Source organism: Aulonocara stuartgranti (assembly GCF_965226115.1).
Source record: "Aulonocara stuartgranti genome assembly, chromosome: 14".
Classification (NCBI taxonomy): domain Eukaryota; kingdom Metazoa; phylum Chordata; class Actinopteri; order Cichliformes; family Cichlidae; genus Aulonocara; species Aulonocara stuartgranti.
The window spans coordinates 24,552,624-24,578,766 of NC_138950.1; the positions used below are offsets into that span (position 1 = coordinate 24,552,624).

Genomic DNA, 26,143 nt, shown 5'->3' on the forward strand with positions numbered 1-26,143 from the left:
TGGCTCCAAATCATGCCAGTAAAATGTCCCTAAAACTGTAAGTTCCTGGAACCTTCACTGTCGGAGTCGGTCATTCTGTTTTTTCCCTTAATTCATCATCAATCTGTAACATTCCCTGACTTTGACTCCATACTGTTAACATTCATATAAATATCTACTACAATATCTGATGGCTCACTACGAAAAACGTATGAATGAAATAAATTGTTATTGTGTTATTTTAGGCAGCTTTTGTTGGCATGCAGCTTGAACCACCACTGCGACCTCCAATTTCCAATGCAATTGGTTTTCCTCTTATTTTGGAGTCTTTTCATACAAACAAACAAATGGTAACTCTAGATTGTGGAACCTAAAAAAATAATAAATAAGCTGTCATTCATGAATACTGTAGTTAGTTGTTTGCTGTTCAGTTCATTTAAATTGGATATAGTTTATCCTCATGCTATTGCATTCTGGAGGTTCTAAAATTAAGATAAATTACCACCAGAAGTTAATTTAGATATGAAATATGAAGGGTATAACACACCACATCATTCTTTCTTTTTAAAAGGCTTTTAGCTTAGTAGTTGTTTTTTGAGTGACATAGGCACGGCACAAAAGCAGCAGCCGAAGTAAAACCTATTAATCTTGTGCTTTTTAAAATGCCTACATTGGTTTTGTGACTTGAAGCCTGCTTTAATTTCCCAGTTAATATACAAACGTAGCAGAGCTTTTATATTTAACCACATCTTTGTAGATTTATAAAGGGATCTGGTGCTGTTACCTTGGTTACCTTGGTCTTCTCTTCTGAAAGGCTTTAGAAATATTATATCACATTATATTATATATAATAGCAGGTATTTAGAAACATTTTTTGAGATGTAAGGAGAAATTTTACATAAGCACTCTTATGTTTCATTTACATATAGGGTGTCGAAAATGTTACCTGTCAGTACTTGTTTTTAGTGTGTAAATGTCACATAAAATCAGCAGTAGAAATGTTGTGCCCCCAAAATGTGTACATAAGCTTTGTGATGTGAAACCTGCTTCTACTCCTCAGTTAATATACAACTCTGGCAGATCCTTTACAGATAGTCAGATGTGTTGCAGTGTGAAAGAACTCTGTTTTCTCCTCATGGAAACACTCAGAAGTATTTCACTAGGATGAAATTAAGACGTTTTACGCTTCCTGTAGTAAATCAGCTCTGCCATGATGCCTTTTACATTTCTAAAGAATTAACGGGTGTAGAATACAATTGATTTATTTGACTCTGACTGCAGTTTTAAAATTCTTTAAATAATTAATTCTTTGTTATACAACTTTAGCTCTTTCATCACTGACATGGAAGGCCAATCAGTTTTCCTCTCATCAAACTGCTTTAAATGTTTAAATCTTTAGTGATGAATGTGAAATCATGAAATCATTTAAGTGTTATTGATTTTAATCCTCTCTAAGTAAAGCCTCATTCTTTGTCCAGCCTGAGTGGTTTTACTTATCCCTTGTCGCAGTATTGACATGTTATCCTGTTTCATCTTAATCTTGTCATTCTGATGTTTTTCTCGTCTTGTGGTCTGACACATTCGGTGTGCACACTGTGTGTGCATGTGGACCTATGTGTATCTCTGCGTGTCTAAGATAGTGTTTCAAAGAACAGAGGGAGCTTACAGACACAGTGGAAGCTGCTGCTTGATAAGAGCAGAACAATTTCCAGAAAGTGGTAGAACATTTTTACCTGGTTTGACCCCTACTTGGTCTAAACATAAATATTTCAGCTACTCAACAGAAAAAAACTGAGGTTTGAAGAGATTTCCAGAACTCTGCTGTTCTTCAGGTAGTTTCATTGCAGTCGTAGAAACAATGTTGGTATTTTTGTGTCATTATGTGAACAATAGAAGTTTCTGAGTTAAAGAGCAGTGCTGATTACATGTCAAAACCAGGTGAATTCTTCTACTTTAAAGTGTAGAGTGGTTAGTTTGGTCAACCATGGTCAACATTTGTCGTAATGTCTGTAGTTTTACGCATAGAGGTTAAAATCGTCTTCAAAAGACATAAAATTTAACGTTTTAAGCAAGAGAAGATTTTTTTTCATGGTTTTAGAGTAGAAAAAGAAAAAAATCATCACGTAGTTTGTAAAACTTTGAGCAGCCTAAGTGGTCTGAGCTCTAATATAATGTTTGCAAAGTCTTTATTAGGGTTATGACTTCATAGGGAAGTCTGGGTGATGCACATTTCAAAGCTATACAAACCCTCTGACTTGGGGAACATCTAAATAACTGCATAGCATCTATAGTCACATGCTTGGATTGTGAACAGAGAAGTTTCATTGTTGAGAATCGTCCATCTTTATTTCCCCTGCTGCTTCCAGTGTGAAGGCACTGTGTGTCCATCTGGAGCACAGGGGAGCCGGTGACTTAACAAGGTCTGGAAATTTAAATAATTGCTTCTCATTAAGCAGCGGGAAGAAGATGGCAAAGTTTTGTCAGGTAGACAGTTCCACAATTCACAGTGACTTAAAATCATAGTTAACAAGAACACCGGAGGACAAGTTGACTTCTGGAAGGTAAAGATATACTTTGAGAGAGCACTCTTTGTACATGTCAAGCAGGATTGATAGAAAGGCAAATCCTCTCTAAGTGTTTGACTGCATTAGACTGGAATAGTAATGCACATTCTGGTCTGTGCAGTGACACCTACACAAATATGACCTGTCTGCTTACTGCCAAGTGAAATATTTGCAAATTAATTTAAAAGAAAAGGAAAGAAAAGCCTGGAGTCTTTGGAGTTAAGTCCTGGGCACTGATGAAATTAAAGTGAACTTTTTGGCCTGAATGAGCAACAGTGCTAGAAGCTGAAAAAGAGGAGGGTTTCAAAATTGGACAACGTAAGAGGTGCAAGCCAAGGTTTTGTCAGAGTTCCCAAGCTTAGCATCGGAAAAATAAAAGCTGAAGGAAGTCACAGAACTAGAAGCTTTATTCTGGAGGTGTAGGTTAAAATCCCCCCAGACAAGAACTGAAAGAATGTAGTGGCTATAAAAAGTGTTTATAAACTGATGGGCTGTTATTAACTACTAACCATCAAGCCGCATATTTGCAAAGTTCATTTTCCCTTTCGTTTTTTTTAAAACTGTTATTTACTAAATAAAGAAAGAAAATATGTATCCTGCGAACTGTAAACCAGTCACTGCTTAATATTTAAAGATGAGGAGATACAATATAAATTATAAACATGGATCATACGTGATCGAAGTTTGGATTATGTAGCTTTGTTGTCCTTGATTTCGTTGTACCTTTTAATATGTTGGTTTAAAAAGTAAGAAAGTATAATGAATAGTGTCGGGGTATTGTACTAATTGTGTACGAGCAATGAATAATTCAGTCTGGATTGACTCCATGTCTACATTCTGTTCTTGTCATTTAGAATGAGCATGCTCTGAAGGACAGAGATATATACACCAGAATAAACACATCTGATTAGAGTGCATACAGTATGTCTTAGCCTTGAGTGAACAGCTTGCAGTGGAGGAAGCAGGAGGGAAGATAGGAACCCGGCAAAATGATATGAAATTGCAAAAATGTATCTTTTGAGTGACATCTGCAGTCAGGAGTCAAGTTTTTGTACCAGAAAAGCAGCAGATGATCCGATAAAGCTAATTTTAGCTTGTTTATTGTTTTCGCTGGGGTTTTCTTTGTTACATTTTGTTACATGATAACAATTATTAACTACTTTTCATTTATATTAGTAGCCGTGCATACATGTGTATTATTAATAGTAAAAACTTAAACGTTCGAAAAGAACATTACAGATTACTAAAATAACTGATTAACTCGGACAAGTATTTTCAACAATTTCCCAAAATAATCTCAGGCTTCCAAAATCTGCATTTTTCATACATTCCAGCATCTCCTCCAGGCTTGGACAGCTCATAGCTGCTTTAGGAAATAGGTCAAGGCATCCTGCAGACTTAAGAGTGTGAATTAATGAAGACCTTTTTTCCCAACAGACTGGCTTTATTCTTAAATGTCAAAGCGTGGATGAGAATAACTGCAGAATTTTAAAATGCTCGGGAAAAAACGCTCTCTATTACTAGTGTATTAGTCATATACTATATAAGACGTAACTGATAAATAAACTGCAGCTTGTGCATTATTTGTGGTGTAGCAGAAACAATCCTAAATCTCTTCAAAAGATCTCTGGCTCCTAAGCTGTTCAAGCCCCATTTTTGTGAATGAATATTTTCTCTCTATATATATATATATTTAAACATCTGTAACCCCCCCCCCCCCCCAAAAAAAAAAAAACTGCAGAACTCTTTTTTTTTTTCTTTGCATAGCCCATGTCATATATCGCCCTCTAGTGTTACCATGGGATATGTGCATGCAAAAACTGTAGCTGACACATACTTTACATGCTGACAGTGTGAGAGTTGAAACTAATAGATGAAATTTATTTTTATATAAGTTCACGCATAGAGTTTATTTGTATGTATGTTTGCTTTTGTTGTGTTTTTCTTTTTTTTTTTTTTTTCTTTTAGGGAGAAATAGGCCAAAAATAAATACATTTTAGATGCAACGTCTGTATCTTTTCATTTTTGCTGGAACTGTGTGACACTGACTGTCACCCTCATTTTCTTGCAGCAGCCAGCAAAGCAGCCAGCAAAGCAGCCTGCAGAGTAGCCATGAAGACGAAAGCAATCGCTTCTTGACTCCATTGATCCGAGAGGAGAGGTGAGCAAGTGTGTAACTGCTGCACACATTTGCCTTTGCATGAGACACTTTTTATGTGGTAGAGCAAGAGGACTTTTAACATGTGTTAGCAAACCAAGTCGAAGCTGGGATTTGAAGGTCAAACCCAGGAAGTTATGTGCTACACTGCAAGGGTCACTCTGTAAGAATTTAATTTATTATTAGAGGAATTATGATGCTGTGAGCATCAGTGAGGGCACATACACTGTGTTTTGTGTGTCTATCTGATACAGTCATTCAAAGTGAAAGAACAATGAAGTCAGTGTTTTTGGTCATTTCATATGCAGTCTCTGGTTATTGCATATATTCTCCAGTAGAGGGCAGTCCAAGGTCTATTTTTTTTGCCAGTAGTGACGGTGAGGCAAAAAGATTGGTTGTGGCTTTACATTTAGATATTTCATCAGTTTCATAAAAATGCTAATTGAAGCCTCATTCAAAAAAACATTATTTTTTTCTTCGAGGGGCCTTGTTCTGTGAAAATAGATTCAAATGAAGCTTTTGAACCATCCATAAATGCCACGCTCTGATTTTCCTTCTGATGTGACATTCATGAGAACTACAAACTGACAGAGAAGGTTCTTTTACTGGTGCCTACGCCGCAGTCATCTGAAAGCGGTGATATGTAACTTCTCCCACAGCAATTAGAGGCTCTGCGTCCCAGAGCTCAGCTTGAGTTGAGAGATTAGCTCTTTGTCACTCTTTGGTGCAGTTGTCACAGCATCACTACTGAGAAGTAAAATCAGTAACTGAATCTGGGGCTTAGGCGTGTGCATGTCTTTATTTGTCATACGTGTGTCGGCCTGTGATGTGATATCCAGTTTTTATGGCAATTTTTACAATCAGATAGTAAAGCTGTAGAGAAGCCTTGATAATACATGTGGTAGTTTTCAGGCTGAGTAAAGGAAACAAAAGCAGAGTCTCTAGTGTGGTCTCTGTCCCTGCACAGCAAACCCATATGGAAAAGATATATATAAATCTTATAAAGTTTGTATCTGTCTTGTGTGAAACTTGTATGAAAAGCATACAAGAGTGAAAACACATATAATATCCTTTGAAAAATTATATAATGAAACTTGTATGTTTTGGATACTTACTAAAACAATATATGAAAGTAATGAGAAAGTGGCCACTTTCATGAGTAAATCATGTAAGTTTTTACTATTTCTTTTCCATATGGGAACTTTAGCTGTTCATCTGCTATAAATATTAAAATAATAATTTTTAAAAAGATGAGGATAAGGAACTTTGTTAGATCGCTGCAAAAATTAAACAGATTTTTGCATAAGAAAACCTGCACACCAAATTTATAAGTCTTTCAATCCAAGGGTGGTGCTTAAAATCACACCAGATAATGACAACCTGCAGGTAAAAAAACACAAGACTGTGTCAATAATTATTCTTCTAAACTGGCTAATTTCATGCTCATAATGTTATGTGGTGTGCCAAAAACAGAGTAGAATCTGGTTAAAATAAATAGTTTGTTGCTTTAGAGCAAATAAACTGCTGCTCATATTGTTCACGTGCAGAGCTAAGATTCAGTCAAGCATGATGCAAAAGTAGGACATCCTGAAGAGAAAATTTGCAAGAATCCCCTCCGTCTAGCCTCTGAATAACCACCCACTTAGTTGTCTTTGCTTTTAGCTCAGTCTACCAGAGCTGTGCACTACACCTCCACTGTTTCTCTCTGTCCTGCTCTCCCTCCCGCGCACTCTCCTCGCTCAGTGTCTCCTCTTACTCAAATCAGGAACAGCACCTGTGAAACCTATGGGATTTTTTGCCGCTCTTTTCTTTGCTGCACTGGTGATAGCTAGTGAGGTTTGTCTGCAGCAGCTGCAGGGAGAGCAGCGTTCTGTAGCCGGCTTTAGAGGGCACGGAATGTCATGTCTCCTCTGCAGGTAAAAACAGCTGGATTTCTGCCCGGCGGCTGCCTTCTCGCAAACTTCGCCCGTGTCGTCATCTCCATGCCAGTCACGCTTGTGTTTTTTGCTCTCTCTGCGTTTGTCTGTCTGCCTGGTGTGCTGCAGTTTTTGCTCGGTGTATGATGTGCGCAGCTGCATTTTCTGGTGAAGTGGCAGCAGGCTAACACAGTATGTGAACGTTTAGCTGCCTCAGCCAGATTATCAGGGCATCTGTGGAGGTTTTTGGGAAGGACGTGAAGACAAGTTTGCTCATTCCCTGTCATTGTCATGTTTTTGGTTTCGTTGCCTCTGACGCTTCTGCTCAACTCCTCCACTTTAACTGCAGATAGTGTTATGTAATATCACAATGTGACTTTGCTAAGTGAGTGTAATATGACTCATCGGTGAAGATGATGCAGCACATGATTGTGAGTTGTGAATGAAAATTTGTGCATTGTGAGACATGCCGGATCAATTTGCAGAATAGAGAATACGTTTATGTAACTACAGTGAAATTGCCAGGCTGTCATGTGACACTTAGCTTTAAAGCCCCTCCCTTCTCAGAAGGTTTAAGTAATATATCCGCAGCTATATTTCCACCACCATATGAAGCACTACAATGCAGCAAGCAGACAGAGATGGACTTTATTTAATCATACACTGGGGAAGCTCACCCCCTCCAGATATCTATAACTAGATTATAAATGCTCAAATATTGAATTAATATACACTGTGTGTTTTCATTCTTACATAATGATATCAACCTTTCTGCAAACAGTTGCAGTCTGATTTGGACTGACTGCAGTCACCCTCTGATTGTTGAAGGTTTGTAAATAATTGTACTTAATTTGTAAATGCAGACAGATTGCCAACATGCTGCCATCAGTCTGAATGAGTCTTTGTCAACTTAACGGGACAACTTGGTTTCAAGCAGGTTGTATTCTGGTTTTATTACTGTAGAACAGGAAGGCTCCTCAGTGTCTGGTGATTCCTGCTTCTAATTCCTTTCTTGTTTGGGTGGTTATTTGAGCTACTGTTGCTTTCCTGATAGTTCAAAGTAGTCCGACCAATCGTTTTTCCGGGGAAATCCCAGTAGGGACGCAGTTTCTGAAATACTGAGACCACTCTGTTTGGCATCAATCACCGTGCCACACTCAAAGTTTCTTCCCATCCTGATGCTCAGTTTGAACGTTGGCACGTCATCTGACCAGTGCCTACATCCCTAAATATAATTGCTTCCAAGTGATTGGCTGATTAGACCATTCTGTTAACAAGCAGTTGTGGACATGCGCCTCACCTCATGCGTCTCAGGTAAATTATAGTTAGTGAGTTTGTAAAACTATATGAATATATAATGAATGCAATAGATTCTTTACATGAGTTGTTCTAAAGTGAGGAGTTATAGTTATTTAGAAGAAAAAGAAAGTGTTTTTTTGATGTCACAACCACATAATATGATGCAGAGTGTTTCAGCTGTTAGATAAAAGCCGTGTCTGCAGTACGCTATGACTGAATGTGCTTTTTCCCCCGTGCAGGTCTGACAGTGCAGCGGACAAAATCAGGTGAGTCTACTTCCTCATCGTCCCCGTAGAGGTGGTGGCATGCATCGTATGCTGGTGAGCTTATCCACCGTGACCAGCCTTACTGTCACCCCATCTGCCCTGGCCCCACCCACCCCTCATGTGACACAGATTCACGCCTTTGTCCACCAACCAAGGTGTCTGAATACGCTTTACATTTGGAGAGGCCAGCAGTGAATACAGTTGCAAGCCATGGAATGCCATTGTTATCTTTTATTGGACAAACAACATTAGACACAAACAGGGCTTTGTAGGTTGGGCACTGTTGTGGAGATTGTAGTCCTTTAGCTACCCAGCCGGTGGCAGGTCAGCACTGTGCACTCACACTGTGGGCACAGACACTTTGCTCTTTGGGGTGTGAAGGCTGTGCAAGAGAGACTGTGCTGGACCTGAAGCAAAAAGGTCCAAGGCGTACACTGGAAAGGTGAGTGTGATTGGCTACAAGCAAGTCTTTGACCGGCAGCATGACGGGAAATTATATAAGTTGCTGTTTCTACGTTTCTGACTTTAGGACTGCTCTCCAATGTTGAGTCAGAGTGTAGTCAACCCAGTAATAGATATACTGTACTAACTTTCAGACATGGTGTTGAGCATGTTTTATTTTATGTAGAAAGTGATACTGGCAGTTTGTTATGAGGCCATAACCATGTAAGCGCTTTGCTTTTTGATGTGTGCCTGTGTTTGATGCTCGCAGCGATCATTCAGGAGAAATGATGTTTGTGCAGCACATTTTCTGAGCTGAATGAACACTGTTATTATTCTGTGTTTGTGTGTGTGCAATCTGGTATGCGTGTGTCTGCTTTGGTATTCTTTGAGTGGTCAGTCATGCGAGTTTGGTGACAAGTAGGCCAGTCCAGGTTTAAACCACTAGGAGTCTCTGTACTCCGGCATTTAGTGCAATGCCTTTCAAGCCAGGAGCCGTGCCTTTTGTGGGAAAATTGATGGTAATTAGATGTTGATTTTCCTTTTCTTCCTAGTTAATGCTTGTTGAATTTGTGAGGACAAGGGACTCTGAGAATGTCTGAAATTTGTTTTGGATACACAGGTGGCTCAGCTGCATGTTGTATACGGTGGGCAAACCTTCTGAATGACAGTGGGTGTATTTTGTAATAGTGAGTGTTAACTATTAGTCCAAGAGATGCTGCTTTTGTTGCATTTTGTTTGATTGCCATCTTCACTTAAACACCTCTGCATTTTTAGAATGATTCATGCATTCTGCTTCGGGTAGGATGGCAGAACAACAGAGGTGGATAACTGCCTATTGAGAGGAAAACACAGAACTGAATGGTTATGAGTGCATATGATAGAATATAATTAAACAATAGCAGTAAAATTTTTAATGATTAGTGAGATTAGTTGTTAAAAAACAAGATGTACTAACACCAGTCATACATTTAAAAAAAATAAGGGAGGAGGGGGAATTAAAAAAATGCTGATCGTACTATAACAGTGCAATGTTTTGATGAGAAGTCTTAAGTCCTTGCATTTTTATTAATGTTACTGAAGCTGACGTCCCTCCGCAAAATGTGTTTCCCCACACAGCAGAAACTACTCTGAGCAAAGAGCTCAAGGTGTTGACCCAGTCGCCAAACTCCCTAAATCCAATCAAGCATGTGTGGGGTTAGGGATGGGTACCGGTTCTGACATAAACGGTAGTAACCAGACCGAAAAGCAGCGCACATTTCGGTGTTTTATTTCGGTGCTTTTTTTCCCCTGAGATGTCATGCACTTTGGATTCCAGCCAATCATTTTACCTTTGCGAGCGTGGTAGGCGGGCTCAGGTACGTACGTTCTTTTAGAGCAGAGCTACAGATTAAAAATGCCCAAGGCGAAGCGGTCAAAGTCTGGCTGTACTTGATAGCAAAAGATGCAAACTCAGCAGCCTGCAACAAGTGCTTTAAGGTGATACTGTGCAAAGGAGGTAACTCCTCGAATCTGATGAAACACCTGGCAACGTATAGCATTTTGTTAAAAGCCAAGAAATGCGGCGTATTCGATAGCTTGCTGCGAGACCTCACACCGTGTGTGCACATCTACTGTGGGTGGGTTGCCTGTTATCGGTCGCAACATCCCCCAAAAACCCGAAGAGTAGAGTCCTGGCCCCTAGCCCTGCCAGTGTAGCAGAAATGATGACGGATGAAGATGGCAGCAGCAGCCGTTCTTCTCTGTGTGAGTAGCTTAATGTTGTTCGTGTGTAATTTACGTTGAGTAGGCTAACCACATTATTAAATTAATGCATGTAAGGTGAACTAGCAAACACCGTCATAGTTACATGTCTTCTTGTTTGATGGCAGATACTCCCTTCACCCTGGCCAAAAAGGCTAAAATGACCAAAGAAAAAGTGGAAAACAGCCAAACATGAGAGGTTTTTGGACAAAGTTTGTTTTTCATTGATTAAGCACTGCTTCCAGCCAAGAGTGATGCCATAAATCCCCTATAGCTGCAGAAAAGGCTAACATTGTTATCTTTTTACAAAAAAACAGCTGAACATGAGAGGTTTTTGGACAAAGTTTGTGTTCTCCATTCTTTAAGCACCGGTTTAAGCACCGTTTAAGCACCGGCACCGTTTCAAAAGTACCGGTTTGGTACTGGTATCGGATAAAACCTAAACGATACCCATCCCTATGTGGGGTACAGTGTGAAAAGACCAATCCGTGAGGCCCATCCCACAGCCAACAGGACCTAAATCTATCTCCGTAGACCTTGTAACAGGGCTTCCAGTATTTCCTAAGTAGTGAGACAGACTGCTTAAGATCAATACTTATTTATAGGAGCACCGGTAAATAATGCATGCAAAAAGCCCTTTGGTTAGGTAAAATGTAATGCAAGTGTAATTAGAAACCTTTCAGTTTTGATGAGGAGAAAGAAGCTCTGATGCATTCTTTGCATGGAAAATTTAATGGGGTTACTCAGCAATTATCTACATATACATTTTCCAGGAAATTTGGAAAAATGGTTCGGAATGTTGCATTGTTTTTCAAGTGAGAAAGAAATACAAAAGCCTAATAATGAGCACAACCTATAATTATTATAAATGTGATAATGTCTGCGTTATCCTGTGTTAAAGCACGTTGCCATACATGCTGGCTAGGTTTATGCTACATACATTAACATTATTAGCATTGTTTGAGTTCTGCCCAGCTCATTGGATAATAACTAATCTAATAATCACAGGCACCAGCCATATAAATGAAAACATTTGCCTCTGAATGACTGACTGACTTTAGTTGTGTTTCTTTGTTGTGTTGTTGTTGTTGTTTTTATGCTGCAGCCAACTACCAATCAAAACGTGGTCCATAAAGAGGCTCCTCATCAACTAAGATTTGGTTGGCTAATAATGGACACCCCTTACATTAGCTGTGATATTTATGCTTCTGAGATTCTTCCAAACAGTCCTGCCTTATCCTCTCTGCCTTTGCTCTAATGCCTGCATTGCTTTTCTGCTTTCTCAAATGCTGGATTATCGATCAATGTCTGTGGTTAGAGACATTAGCTTCCAGTGATGGAGGTCAGCATAATCTGATCTTGCCCTTTACTTTGTGAGACAGGCCCAGAAAAGCAAAGATTCAACATATTTGAAAACACACTAGTCTGGCTGTGGGTGACTTTCACTATACAGGCAAGAATTCACGTAACATATGATGAGATTTTTAATTTAAAAACAATAAATACATAAATAAAAATGAGCTAAAACTATGGATGCAATTTTTACCAGGTATTTCATGACCATAAAATTTTTTATTGACCAAAAAATATATATTTGTTTATAACATACAGTGTTGAACCACCTACAGCTGATTCCTGCCTTACTCCACGTCTAGCTCAGGCTGTGACCTCAGAGGAGACTTTTTTTATTGTTTTTTAATTATTTATTTATTTATATAATACATTTTCAGTGAGCACTTGCTAGAGCCATTACGTCTGGAAAGAGGAAATGAATGCATGACGCAGCTGCTGTTTCTTCTCCATATTCATTCAGTATCTGTGTGCATGCATTCACTGAAGCACTGATGTGGCGTCCTCACAAGCATACTGTGATGCGGTGGCTGAGGAACAGGAAAGCGTAACTGCAGCTTTTAGTGCAGACACGGAGACAGAGGGAAGCAGAACAGGATGGGGGGCTGATAACGCAACGACAAGAGGAAAAGAGGTGAAGGACCACCCTCGTCGAGCATAACCGTTCGCAGGGAGCCTACCAAAGGGACCTACCCACACACACACACCATGACCAGGCAGCCAATCAGTGCGCTCACATCCTTGATCCATCCTCCCGCGTACAACTGCTCATCCATGGCTCTGCAAGCAGATGTGAGGTGATACAGTAGAAAGCGACTGTGAGAGCCACTTAGACTGAAAACACAAGCTCAGTGTGTGTTTTCTTTTTATTATTATTATTATTATTGTTATGTATAGGAAGGAAGGCAGTGATTTGACAATAGCTGGAATAATGAGCAGCTGGTTCAGTTTCTGTCAAGATATAAGCATTTAGTCAGCCTGGACATCCTGCGGCTTCCGAACAAGCATTTTAGCTTTACAAGTGTCTGTATCACTTTGGTTTGCTTGCATCGGAGACATTATGTCTCATTTGACTGACACTGGATGTGCTGCTTGAAAGATAAGGACGACGGGGATTTCGACATTTGGTGATGATGATGACAAAACATGTTGGATAAGTGACACTTTGACAACGGAACAAGGGAAGAGAGGCCATGAGAGCCAGGAGAGAGGCCAGGATGGTGTCTGCCTGTTCACCATGCACAAACATAAGGTCAGCTCTCATGTCCGTTACCGGTGTGCAGTTGCAGAATGTTTTCAGCCCTGGAGTTAAAGTGCAACAACCTCTATTCTTAATCCTAAACCGTAAAATAGTTTATAGCATTAGTATAAAGTATAAAATGTGTTAGCATAAAAAGGTGTTATGAAGTGTCAAACGGGCTGACTAACTGTATCTAGATGCATGTGTGTGTGTGTGTGTGTGTGTGTGTGTGTGTGTGTGTGTGTGTGTATATATATATATATATATATATATATATATATATATATATATATATATATATATATATATATATATTAGAGATGGACCGATCCGATATTACGTATCGGTATCGGTCCGATACTGACCTAAATTACTGGATCGGATATCGGAGAAAAATAAAAAATGTAATCCGATCCATTAAATATCACGAAAGCACCTCACAAAACTTGCAACACGCCGTAACTCACCTCAGAACGTTAGCATGTCGGAGCAGTATGCATCACGTGATAGAGCAGCTGTGGCATGCGGGACCTGTGGTCTGGATAGCATGTGGAGCTTCGCTAGCAACCCGGCATTTCATCTCCGACAAAGTTATCCCGAGAGAAGTAAAGCAAGTGTGTAAGTCCATCTCTGAATGTTTGTAAAGCATTCCTGCGTTAAGCTTAACAAGCGACTGCCTCTCCGGCTGCTACTTCAATCATGAAACTGCTTAACGATCAGCTGATCGGCTTTTCTGTCGCAAGTCCGTGTCTCTAGTTTGCTTTTGGCCCACGTTGCACCAGAAAGAGGAAACCAGCGGCTGAACAACAGCAGCACGTTTAAGCTTGATCAGCTGTTGTTAGAATTTATTTAATATTACTTTCTACTCGAGGATCTTTTTCTACGTAGCTGACGCTGGTAACTGTGCAGGGGCGGATCTAGCAAAGTTTAGCCAGGGGGGCCGATAGGGCATTAACAGGGAAAAGGGGGCACAAAGACATACTTTTCTTTCTTATTCTCATTTAAAATGTCTAGCTTTTAATAAATAATTATCTGACAGCCAAAGTTTTAATTTGATGCAAAATGTATAGAAGTCCATTACTGTATATAGTAACTATTAAGTCTAATATATATACCCTAGTAAGCTATAGTACTTTTTCCTTTGGGAAGGTACCATCTGTGCAGTCTGCAATTTTGTTGAAGAAAGATGTTGAATCTATTTAATATTTCTTGAAAAATAATTGATTTCTGTGCATTTTTTTTTCACACTGCATCAAATTAAGGTTGATTACGTCGATTAAGCATCATGAGGTGGAGCGTGAGGGGTGGTTCCCTATTTTTTTATTTTTTTATTTTTGTTGTTGCTGGGAGTTGGAACCCTATTAGTTAGGTTGCTTAATATTTATGCTAAGTACTCTTTAAAATACCAGAATAGGGAGGATGGTGTAGGTTTAAGTTTATTAGATTGATCAGTATTGCTGAACTATGAAACATTTTTTTTTGCATACAGGTATAACAGAATAGCTTTAGTGTAGTTGTTGTTTTAAACTTGAGTATGAACTTATACAAAATGCAGCAAGATATTTAAAAAACAGTTTTGTTGATTAAAAAAACACTATATCGGATTCATATCGGTATCGGCAGATATCCAAATTTATGATATCGGTATCGGACATAAAAAAGTGGTATCGTGCCATCTCTAATATATATATATATATGCTGTACCCTTTTCTGTTTGACCTTTGCTGAAAAACTGTCCAAAGCAGGTTTTTAAATGTCAATTGCTTTAGCTTTTTTTGTTCTTCTAAGTTGCTTTATTATTTAAATATTTTTATGAATGTCTTGCAGCTGTACACTAATATAAGGTTATGCATTTTTAGACATCGTACATTACAAAACATTGTTATACATGTAGATTCATAAATATAAGTTTAGTTCATATGATTTCATAATGTGCTGCTGCAGGGACTACACTGTTTTCCATGTTTTTTGTAGGGTGGGGCTTGGGTTAAAATCACCATTAAACAACAACTTTTGGTCAGGTTTATCCTTTATATTTAATTGGGAGAAAGTGTCAGAGTGATTAATAAACACATTTCATTTTCCCTAACACTGATGAATGGCTACAGGGGTTTTGCAGAATAAATCACAATGTGCCTGTACAGTCGGCCTCTCACGCACACGCACAGCAGAGAGGATTTTCCAGCCGGCTTCTAAATCTCGGCTGTGATCTTTGCTGCCCAGATCCATTAAGGGCAATTTGGTTAGCTATACTTCGCCTGTCGACAGGGATGCAGGACAGTCCTAGGGCTGTTTTAGGTTACCACCCTGTGATAAATACTCCTGGCAGGTATTACTGCACTACCTTTACATAACTGTCCCTTAGCTACTAAATGAATCACCAATAGATAAACATTAAAGATCAAGTGAAGTGGAAAAAAGAGGTTTTTTTGAAGCATTATTTTGGATTCATTCATTGTTGCAGTTAAATATTTTCAGTCACATTTCATGTCACAGGATATGTATCAAAATGGTATTTTAAGAATATTCAAATTTTAAAAAGCAATTTGTTAAGAGTTAAATATTATGATATGAACTAAGCTGCAATTTGTTAATATGCTGGGATAGTTGAAAGCTTGCAATATGCACACTGTAAGTATTTAAGTGTCTCCACTAATATACATTCACAAATATCTTTTTTTTTTTTTTAATCACATTTCAGGAATTTTTATGAAAACTAAATTGCATACCAGTTGCACATGCATTTCGTTTTTCTTCCCTGTCATATACTTTGGCATGAACGTTTTTTTACTTATATATATGATATATAAATAAACATTGAATCACATTAACTTGTCGAAGATCAAAGTTCTACCAAAATTATAATTAATTTCAATTACATGTAGTTGTAAATTAAAACGCTAAAGCTTAATGAGGTACTGTTGTTCCTAACCACTCATACATTGGAAATAGAGTTAAAAATGTGTGGCTTTTCATATTTTCCTCCTAAAATGTGAGTTCTGTGAGTTAATATGTTTGGATATCTCGGCCTTGGTTAGAGATACAGTTTGATGCACTGTATAGGAAAATTCAAATCTTTTAGCAATGACTGTAAGGCTCAAATATCATTTTTAGCTGCTGAAGATAGTGACATGCAAAACGGACCTAAAAAGAAATTCTAGAGCTCTTTTAAAGCTTCTTTAAAAACATCTCTAAACCTTTATAAGTAAGAGGTTTTTTTCCCCTCCAACCTGTATTTTGAGCCAGTTGTCACACTGAAGGTGATTCATTAAGTCCTCCTGTCTAAAGACAATCTAACTGTCACTGGCAAACCCGCTTACTGCTTTCGTGAAAGGTCTTGTTTTCATGCTGGGTGGACATCTGCCTCACTGTAGAGTTACACAAGGAGATATGCCATGCACATATGCCGCCTAATGGCATGAAAACTAAGTATAGACCTGTCTTTGTCTTTCATGAATCACTTTCAAGACAGGTTTTTTATTGACCGCAATCCAGTTATGATTTCTTTAAGTCCACCTATACAGTCTTATTACTGAGGCATTGGTTTGCAGGAGAATTGGATCTATGGTTTATTACATCTCAATATAGTAAACTGGGGCACTCAAAGTATTGTATGTGGGTAAGGATAAGCAGACAGGCAGCACAGACTGCAGTCACCCCTGTACATCCAGGTTTGAGGTTTTCACATCAACTTACAGAACATAGTGTATCTGTTTGAGTGGGCCATGTGTTTGCATTCAGTGGGACCTTGATGCTGACTAATCACAGGGCCTCTTTTGACTCACTGTGTGATTCACTTATACTCATCAGCAAATCAGTCCCACTGATGAATATATCACTGCCCCTGCACACCAACATTGCATTCATTTTTTTCTGCAGATATGCTGTATATGTTGTAGATGGAGAGCCAGCAGCACAGTTGTTTCAAATCATTATAAAAGTAACAATTACATAATTCGTGAGTAGTCTATTGATAACATTCTATAATCTATCAGTTATTTGTTGACACTTTCAAAAAAATGGCTTCATTGAGCCCAGGGTGGGTGACATTTTGAAGCTTTGTCTATTTAAATGTTTACAGTTTTCATTCAAAAACACTAAAATGATCATTCAACTGACAAAACAGATAGTTTTAGCAGCTCTGTTGAGTATTTCAAACTCAAGCTCCAGGGGTTTAGCTGTTTAGAGATGTAAACTCCAAAGATCTTAGATTAAATTCTCTGCAGAAGTTTGCTTTTCTTACATAGCCGCTTTTACTGGAAGCCTGCTTTTCAGGTTTTATAAATCAAGTGGTGTAATCTGTCTTCAATAAATTGCCTTCCTCCATCAGAGGCGTGATTGATTTTTCCTCTAGCTGTTCCAAAGTTAGTCTTGATTATTCTTGCTAAGGGGTTCCTTTTTCCTGTGCCCCACACCTCTGAAAAAGTACCAAAAAACCTGCTGAAGGAATTTGACACTGTGCATTTATTTGACTCGAGGTAAGCAGCATTATACCGAAGCATTAGCTAAATAACCTCTATTCTGTATCTGCCGGTATTACTCCAGTTAATCAATTTCTCTTGGTGAAAAAGTATCAAGTTTGATTACCTCACTGACGGGCATTGGGTCTGTACAAAGTGTTGCACAGCTTCAGGAAGCTGCTGGGAAGCTCAGTCACGGGCAAAAAGAGTGGGAAGCCATAGCCCTGACTCAGGAGGCAAATGTATTGCAGCGTAATACATTTGTATTATGTATTTGCTACATAGATGGAGGAGTGATTGAGATCCTCTGATCACCATAATTCATGCATACACTGTCTTGAGTCACTGGCAGCAGTTGAGTTAGCAAACTACCCAGTAATATATTGGTTTATTTATTAAATGCAGATAAAAATGTATATGTAAATAAATGAGCATTCACTAATTTTTATTATACGGTCATTTTATTGGAAATAGACAGAATATTAACCAAAAATCCAGAAAAAAATACATCACATGAAAGTTATGAATTAATTTGCACAATCTTCCATGAAGCTCCAGATTCAATTTCTTTTCATTTCCGAATAATCTCCCAAACCGCACTTCTTGCTGATGGTCTTGTAGCCCATTCTACCTTCTTTTGCAGGTCTAAAGTCTTGTCCCTGACGTCCTTTGACAGAAAAATCTGAGAATGGAAGAAGCTGATTTTGTGAGCAGGTGTGCTTAAATACAGTAGATCAGCGGTCCCCAACCCCTGTGCCAGTCCGTGAGTCGTTGAGCCTTGGATGTGAAATTTATGGTTTTCAGGGTTTTTATCGTTAACTTGGTTTCCCTGGGTCTTTTCCCGTGTTGTAGTTGTCTTATTTTGAAAGAAATATTTACGCGTTACCATAGCAACCAGAGAGCATTAAAGGGCAGAGAGGAGGATGTTACTCTCAATTTTGTTGGCGCATTTTCAGGAGCACGCTGCTAATAAAGTTACACAATTACACAGTGAATTCACGTTTATTATTATATTTACAAGATACCACAGTTTTTGTCTTGGTCATTAAAATGTTCCGTGGCACAAAAAAGGTTGGGGACCGCTGCAGTAGATGAGATCAGAAGCATCTGTTGTTGAGTAATTGACTGATTGATTGTAATGGAAGCCAGATTTCCAGCTTTCTTGTAGGACATCAAATACTTATTTCACTCAATGACATGAAAATTAATGCCTAACTTTTATGTAATGGTGTTTTTCTTCTGACTGGTTGGTTGATGTTCTGTCTCCATTAAAATGAAAAACCATAAAAATTTGAAAAATTAGAAATTCATCAGGAGATCAAATAATTATATCCCCCACTTTCCCTGAAGTTATTTTAAATTCCCTAAATTGGATGTTTAGCAGCTGATATCAGGACATATTAAGTCCCTTAGGCCTTGAAATTTGAGTCCAAGTGCTCACAAGTAACCACAGTGAAATAGCTGAGAGTGAGTTTCTTGGCCGTCTTGAGACCAAGATCTGCTTTGTTACTCGTGAAAAGGTCATCTTGCCCATCTACAGAAACCACAACACATAAAAGGTTGCATTTAGTTCAACCATCCAGAGGATCATATTATAAATATTCTTCTCATTTACTCTTCTCTACCTTTACTGATAGGCCAAGCAAAAGAAGTGGAAGAAACTGATATGGAAACCTCAAAGGTAGGATGTATCTCAAAAGACACACACAGCAGTGATATTGTGTGGCAGTTTGGGTGTGAGTCATGTCTTTAAGGACAAACAGTACTTTCTAGCACATCATGCAGTCCTTCATTCTCTAAATGTACTTGCCTATAATATCATGTTTTTAATAATAAAAAAAAATACTTTCTTAACATAAAGACCTGCAAGTTATTACCTCTGAAAATGCCATGCTCAGGTCCACCAAGAGAGGGCACTGTTTTGACATGTCTTAAATCCCAAGATGCATTTCTGCCTTCCATCAGCCTCTTATGGTCCTCAGATTTCACAGTGAGGAAGATCCAGGAGCAAAACTGCTGTTGCATCATTTAACGATCATCCTGATCCTGATCATCATTTCAGGAGCGCAACCCAGTTATGTGAAACTGTGCTTGTTCTTGCATCCAGAATCTAACTACCCAAAAGCCTCGCTGAAAGGACATGGCTGTAGGCAAACTGGAAAGATTAAAAAAGAAGTTACACGCCACTGATTATGCAATATCAGTTTATTAGTGAAGCGAGGTTTTACTCAGCCTGTCTATAATTGCGCAGTATCTTCTATCTTATTTCCTAGTGTTTTGGGAGTCACTCACTCAGGACTAAATGTCAGAATATCTTTGTTCCAGTTCTGCTTCTTGATTAACTTTCTCTCGAGAGTCCTTTCCTGGCACCGCCGTATCCCATTCTTATCCAGTTTATAATAAAATTTCACAAGTGCTTAAAGCATGTACCGTACATCAGAATCAATTCCCTGCACATGATTATTACCAGCAGGAGATTATGTTGTGAATAATACCGTACGTTTCTAACGACCAAGCTGATTTTTATGAAAGTTAGTTGGAGCATTTGCGAAGAAATTCCTCATAACACTAAGTCATTAGAGGACTCTGTCCCTCTCCCTTGAATTTGACTGTATTGATGTAATCCACTGTTTCCAGTTTTCACCCACAAAATAGGCTTGTTGCGTAAATAAAAGAAAGATGAAAAAAGAATTGAGAGGAGTGCATCAATGCAAAATTGAGACCTTGCTGTTGCTTTGTCACCATGAGTGACACAGATCAGTTGTGTGGCTCAAAATAGCTCAAACGTAGTTGTTGAATGCCTTATTGACGACAGCGGCATAGCAACGAGTAGTACGCAGTGTATGTGTGTGTGTGTGCTCAGGTGGGCCTTAGCATTTTGTTTCACGGACTACATCTGCGTGTTTATGTGAAGAAAGCACCCAAGGTCCACATGTGGCCCTGAAGCAGCAGTTTGGGCTGCTTCTGATGGTAGCAGGGTCGTCTCTGGCAACAGCCCTGACTGACTAGAAGTGAGGGTTGTCGGGGAGGGGTCAGTCAATATCTCTTCACCCAATACCTTATCTCGCCACTGCTCTATAGCCAGAGTCCTTTCATATAAAAATAGCATCCCTCACTCAGCCTTCAAGCTTTTGCTTCAGAGCGGACGAGTGTTTGCACGTCATTGGCACCTAAATACCACTGATAAACGCGCTAATGTAGACCGAACGCCATCATAGGGTGGACACTAGACTTCAAGTTAAGTTAAACCCAAGCAAGGACATGAGCAAGAGCATAAAGACACAGATGGGTTATTCTTTCACTCATTGGGGGCTATGAGTGTTTCCAATGTTGAATGAGCTCTCTGACAAAACCTCATCTGATTGTGCTGGCGTCCACACCACGGCATTTCTCACTTCTTAAAGACAAGGTCATCTGGACCTTTTTCATACACAGACACAAAGAAAGATGTTGGTGACAGTGAGAAGGTTTTTGATATTCATACCAAAACAAATCAAGTACTGATAATAAAAAAAGGAACAGAGCTACTTTAATCTTGGGTATATATAATGAAATATTACTTTCCAGTAAATGGAAAGCACGGCTTCCCCAGATGACTCTTTGACATTTCTGTCCTTAGACAAAAGTGTCAGCAATGCAGTGTTACAGCAGCAGCTAAAACCTATACCGTACACTACTGGATGTGGACTAGATCTGGAGAGATCAGCGAAACCCGATCTGTGTCATGACATCATTTTTCTGAATGGCGCATCTGTGTATTTGAGGAGCTCAGGGTCATGGAAGTGATGAGTCACTGATGTGGTGCATTAGAGAGTAGACGTTACACTTTTCTGTTTTTTTTCTGCTGGTAACTAAATGACATCATGATTAGTGAATTCAATTGTTTGAACCTCAAGGAGTCACGATTCGTGAAGTCAAGCGTTTCAGACCTCTCACGCAATTTATTCCTTCAAAGGTCAATGCACTTCATTAAAAGCCTCTTAAAAGTTGCCAGGTAGCTGCATTTCAGCCAAAAGAGGTGTATTTTAACATCATGTGTTAGCATAAGTTTCCAAGCTAAAATGCTTTTTCTGCTCCATCCATTAGTCAGCTGTACCATGGATGGATGGATGGATGGATAATCCCTAAAAAGAAAAATTTAGGTTGGAGGCACTTCTCCGTTCTAAACACATATAGAGATCCATAAGAGATATAAGATTTTTTTTTTTTTTTTATAAACTACACAAGAAAAAAGAAAGTGTAAGTCAGGGGGTTTTCAAAAAGATTGAATATCAGTATCACGTTCCACAATTTTATGAGTGAGGCTGCCAATAAATGAAGCAGCATTGAGGTTTATCATAAGCATCTTCTTAAAGTACTCAGGATGGGAGATGAGCAGAGCTCACACAGTGGCTGCTAAAATCATTTTAAGCATCATTGGCAGCTTACAGCGGGAAGGAGATTGAAGACCAAGCACAGTAGTTTAGTTAGTAGTAAATATATTACATAAATATATTACAAGGTGTCAGTTTGCAATTTGAAGATGTTTGAAACACACTCAGTAATGACCTGAGGAAATATATAATTTCTACTGATGGGAATGACTGAGTGACACCATCAGATGTCCTCCATTCACACTGTTAGTGGGAGTGGAGCTGCCATCGATCAATTTTATGAAAAGTTAATCAAGAAGTACAATGGGCCCAGATCGGTGCACAAATCACGCTTAAAGGTTTTTCGCACACAAATCAATGATTTATCAATATTTTTTTCAGACCAAAATTTGTTCATATTTTCCCCAAAAAATGTCCCTCTGACCAGTGAAGGCCTGGCAGGCTTAAGACATGCAAAGTATTAAGTGTTCAACAGGAATTCTGCTACTAGTATTTTCTTGTTATTGTTATTGTTGTTGCCTTTTGGTCATTTTTTCAATGCTGCCTAAAAGACCATAAACCACAAAGTACTTAGAATTGCAACTAAATAAAGCAAAAAAAAAAAAAAGACACCGAATATCAGAAAACCAAACACTAAAAGGAAACGTGTAGACTTTTATCTTTTCATTTAAATCTATTCCAGTATTCCTTATCTGATCTCACCCTATGTTAAATTGTCTATTGTCTAATAGTCTAATTTTTTGGCACTATCCCAGGGAAGCTGGAGAAACTGGATTTTCCTTTTCCCCTATTGCAGGGAGTTTCTCATCTCCAACTGACAGATCACGCACTCTTTTGTCCTCCACCTGTTTTCTTTTTTTACTTGTAGTCTGTTAGTCTCTTCTTACCTTTCTTTTTCTCTTTTTTTTTTTACTACCACAGTATCTGTTTAATTTTAAAACATACTTAGATCCTCTGTTATTTTAGTCTGAGCCATGCTTTTTCATTTGTTTGTTTTATTTGTTTTGTTTTGTTTTTACTCTCATTACTCCCATGGAACCACTTTTGTAACCTTTGTCTTCTCTGACTTCCTCTTTGGACACAATAGTTTTAGTTCTGCTAGTCTGCTTCACATATATGTAGCTTGCACAACACTGTTGGTTCAGAATGAATCTGATGTACTAACAAGTGCACAGTGATAAGAACAAAATAGGCTGGTGTGCACGTGTAAGAAACCTGACGGTAATTTTGCGTGCACACTTTTTTGTGCAGGGTAGGAATGTTTCCATGCACATGTTTGTAAATGAAGGCCAATATCTCAAAACCACGATTAAGCTTTACTGAAGCTAAAAAATTGGACTAGTCTACCCATATTGTTTAAAAGCTGTTACCTTACAAACTAGGCTATTTCCATGTGTTTGGGGCTATTTATCAAATATTCAAACTGGTGTTATTTTTCACTATGTTTTGCTGAAGAACAGTGAAATGATTTGAAATGAAATTATGGATAAAATCCAGATTTAGATCATAAAAGAAAAAGAACTACAACTCTACCAGACTCCAGCTACCATGTTACTGTTTATAATGTGTTGTCTACTTACTAATCCTCAAGCCTACACCCACGTTGTTGTTTAGGTTTTTAATCCCAAAATCCCGTTCTCCTCCTTTTCTCTTCTTTGTTTAGTAATTATGGATGTGTGCGTTGCAGGTTTGTTTTAAAAGAAACATCGACCCATTTCCATCTTGCTTGTTTCAGCAGAAACAGGAAGTGGAAGGCTGTTTTTTGGGGGGGGGGGTTTTAAAGAGTGCTTTAATGTCAGCACGTGCAGTACTTTGTTCTTTTATTCATGGCACACGTGCCAAGCAGGCAGAAGGCCATCTGTACTTTACTTTATCACTTTGTGGGTCAACCTGATATTGAACGTGACTGTCCCTTTGCAGTGTTGCTTGATTCTTGCCATTAAACATAAACATATTTTACCATTGGATCAGTCTGGTTTTCCTTACACTACTTTTATTTTTATGTCAGTGTTGGCCGTCTGCATATTGTCTCTTTTGTCCTCCTCGGTGCGATGCCTGCTGCTTGTGTGTTTTCAACAGAATATTAAATTTCACTAAGCCACCCTGAGCTGATGTTTGTTGTGTGCTGTTGTCCGATGTTTGCATCTGTTCAGACTTATTCTTACTGTGAGACGTTGGCTGTGTCCCCGGCTTATCTGTTGCTTCTGTTAGTCGTGCACGTCAGCTTGCATCGCTGTGTCATCATCTCATCTCAACATCGCTCATATGACTTAAGGGTTTTATTCATTCCTCTTCACATTATAATCATGAACGTTTAGTAACGTTTGAGTTCACATACTGACGTTTTTTAATCTCTATTTTTCACTGATTTGGTTTTCATCTTATTCCAAATGTAATGTTTGTATCTGTTTGTCTTTTTTCTTCTTCCTTCAAACAGCAAACTACAAAGAAATGCTATTGTTGATGTGTACCCACGTGCATATACGATGTACGCCTGTGTTTGCGGGCTGTAAAAGTGTGCTCTCTCTCCCCACGCTGTGACCTTGGGAACTCAGATTATCCAACATGGTCAGTTAATCGATAAACAAAACTGTCAGCTGGTCACGTGACCACCAATTCCCCCTCTGTGGTCACAGAGTAAAGATGAACGTGGGAGGGTCATCCATATTGACAGAAACCAGTGCGAGAGTAATCCATTCTCAGCTTCAGAGTAAGAAATGCCCTGCGGGCAGAATGAGTGAGTCACACTCACCACACCATCCAATCCCACAAGGCAGTGTAGAGGGATTAATGCAGATTATCTGCCAATGCTATTCTTAGATATAAATGAAAAATCTCTGGATCAGATTATGGTTCAAGGAATGCTAAAAACGAAGCTGAGAAATCACATGACCAGTGTTTTGCAGACTTACAAGGACCTACTATCCGTAACGCCTATTCAATAAAATACTGTATTAGTGTAAATAAACATAAAATTTTATGTCTTTGGGTGAAAAAAGGAAATGTTGAACACATTATTTATTTAACATTTAAAGTTTATTTTAGAGTTTATCCTGACAATAAGTCATTTTTCCTGATCCCATATTGAATACTTTTATAATAACACTTTATCTGAACATAACAAATATTTTTCTGCAGAAGACTCAGCTACTCAGTGACCAGCAGGTGGCGTCGGTGAGACTCAAACAGTCAGTGACTGTTTGAGTCTTCACCAGAGGAGCTGTCCTTTCAGCACCCCGTGTCTCCTGTGTCTGAGCTCAAGCCCTGTCAAGATTCAAACTACAGATACACACGAAGAAACCTGTGATGTAGAAAAATCAATGAAGTTTACAAAGGCAGCAGAACTAGTAAAATGTCACAGAGACCCATCTGGTGATAGTGACAGAAATAAACAATGCATGCTCCGTGTTGCAGTTGCTTTACAATAGCTGGGTTCTGCTTTCATTAAAGACTGAAAGCCTTGGCAGGTGACATCTCACTCCCTAATCTGTGAAAGACTCCCTGGAATTTTCCAGAAATCATGACCGCCACTAATCTTACATGGAACATATTCACATCATAATTTTTTTCATTATTTTTATTCTTTTATTTATTTAGTTCCCTGGGTTTTTTTTAGCAGTCTAAAAAAAGGTGTGCACCATATGGCCACTGTGTGAGATGAGTCTTTTTATTTGAATGAAGTTCAAGCTCTCACAGCTTTATCCTGGGAGAGCGATTAGAGTGCTCTCACCTCACTTCCTTCCCTCTTTTCCTTTCCTCACTTTTTGCCCCTTTCTCCACAGTCCTATTGCATTCACATTAGCTGCAAATGCTGGCTAACAGTAGAGAAAGAGGCTGTCCATCTGTCTGCTCTTGCCCACTCCTGGTGAAGCGATGAAAGTTGCACTCACTGAGCGTTGTCACCGTGAGAGTTTTTCATGATAAAAGTAATCACAGTGGGGTCTGGGGGCCTTTTGAGAGTGAGCAGCTGCTGTCTATTCCCTCTTATAGTCATGGAGCACAATTTGCAATCCTCTGAGATAAGACATGCTCAAATGTGCAAAGATGAATTTATGCTGCTGACATATTATAGACATTAGAAATTATTTGCCAGACTTCTGTAAAATAATGTATAGCAGCTCAGTATCATTCACAAAACCGCAAAAAAATATAGATTTTCAAAAATCTTGCATGCTTACATTATTCAGCACTTCTTAATGTGTGCATTAGCAACCACATACACTCACAGTAATCCACCAGTTAGCAATCTCCATCCAGAGACGGTGTATGGGTGCATGATGTAGACACAGATACCTGCTAAGTAACGTGTTAAATATTAGAAGCGGTGAAGGTTAACTGATTTAACACAATATGC

General features: G+C 38.7%; 1 protein-coding gene across 5 annotated transcripts in view; it reads left to right on the forward strand.

Moving 5' to 3' along the window:
- Positions 1–26,143, forward strand: part of gramd1bb (GRAM domain containing 1Bb) — an 88,382-nt gene that overhangs the window by 23,932 nt on the left and 38,307 nt on the right. For 3 of the 5 annotated variants that reach the window (XM_082503687.1, XM_082503688.1, XM_082503694.1), the window contains exons 3-4: positions 4,615–4,704; positions 8,156–8,182. In XM_082503687.1, coding sequence (XP_082359813.1) covers positions 4,615–4,704; positions 8,156–8,182 — 117 coding nt within the window. Of the gene's footprint in view, positions 1–4,614; positions 4,705–8,155; positions 8,183–12,810; positions 12,969–19,053; positions 19,098–26,143 lie in introns of those variants that run through there. The other 2 variants (XM_082503690.1, XM_082503692.1) reach the window with 1 other exon arrangement.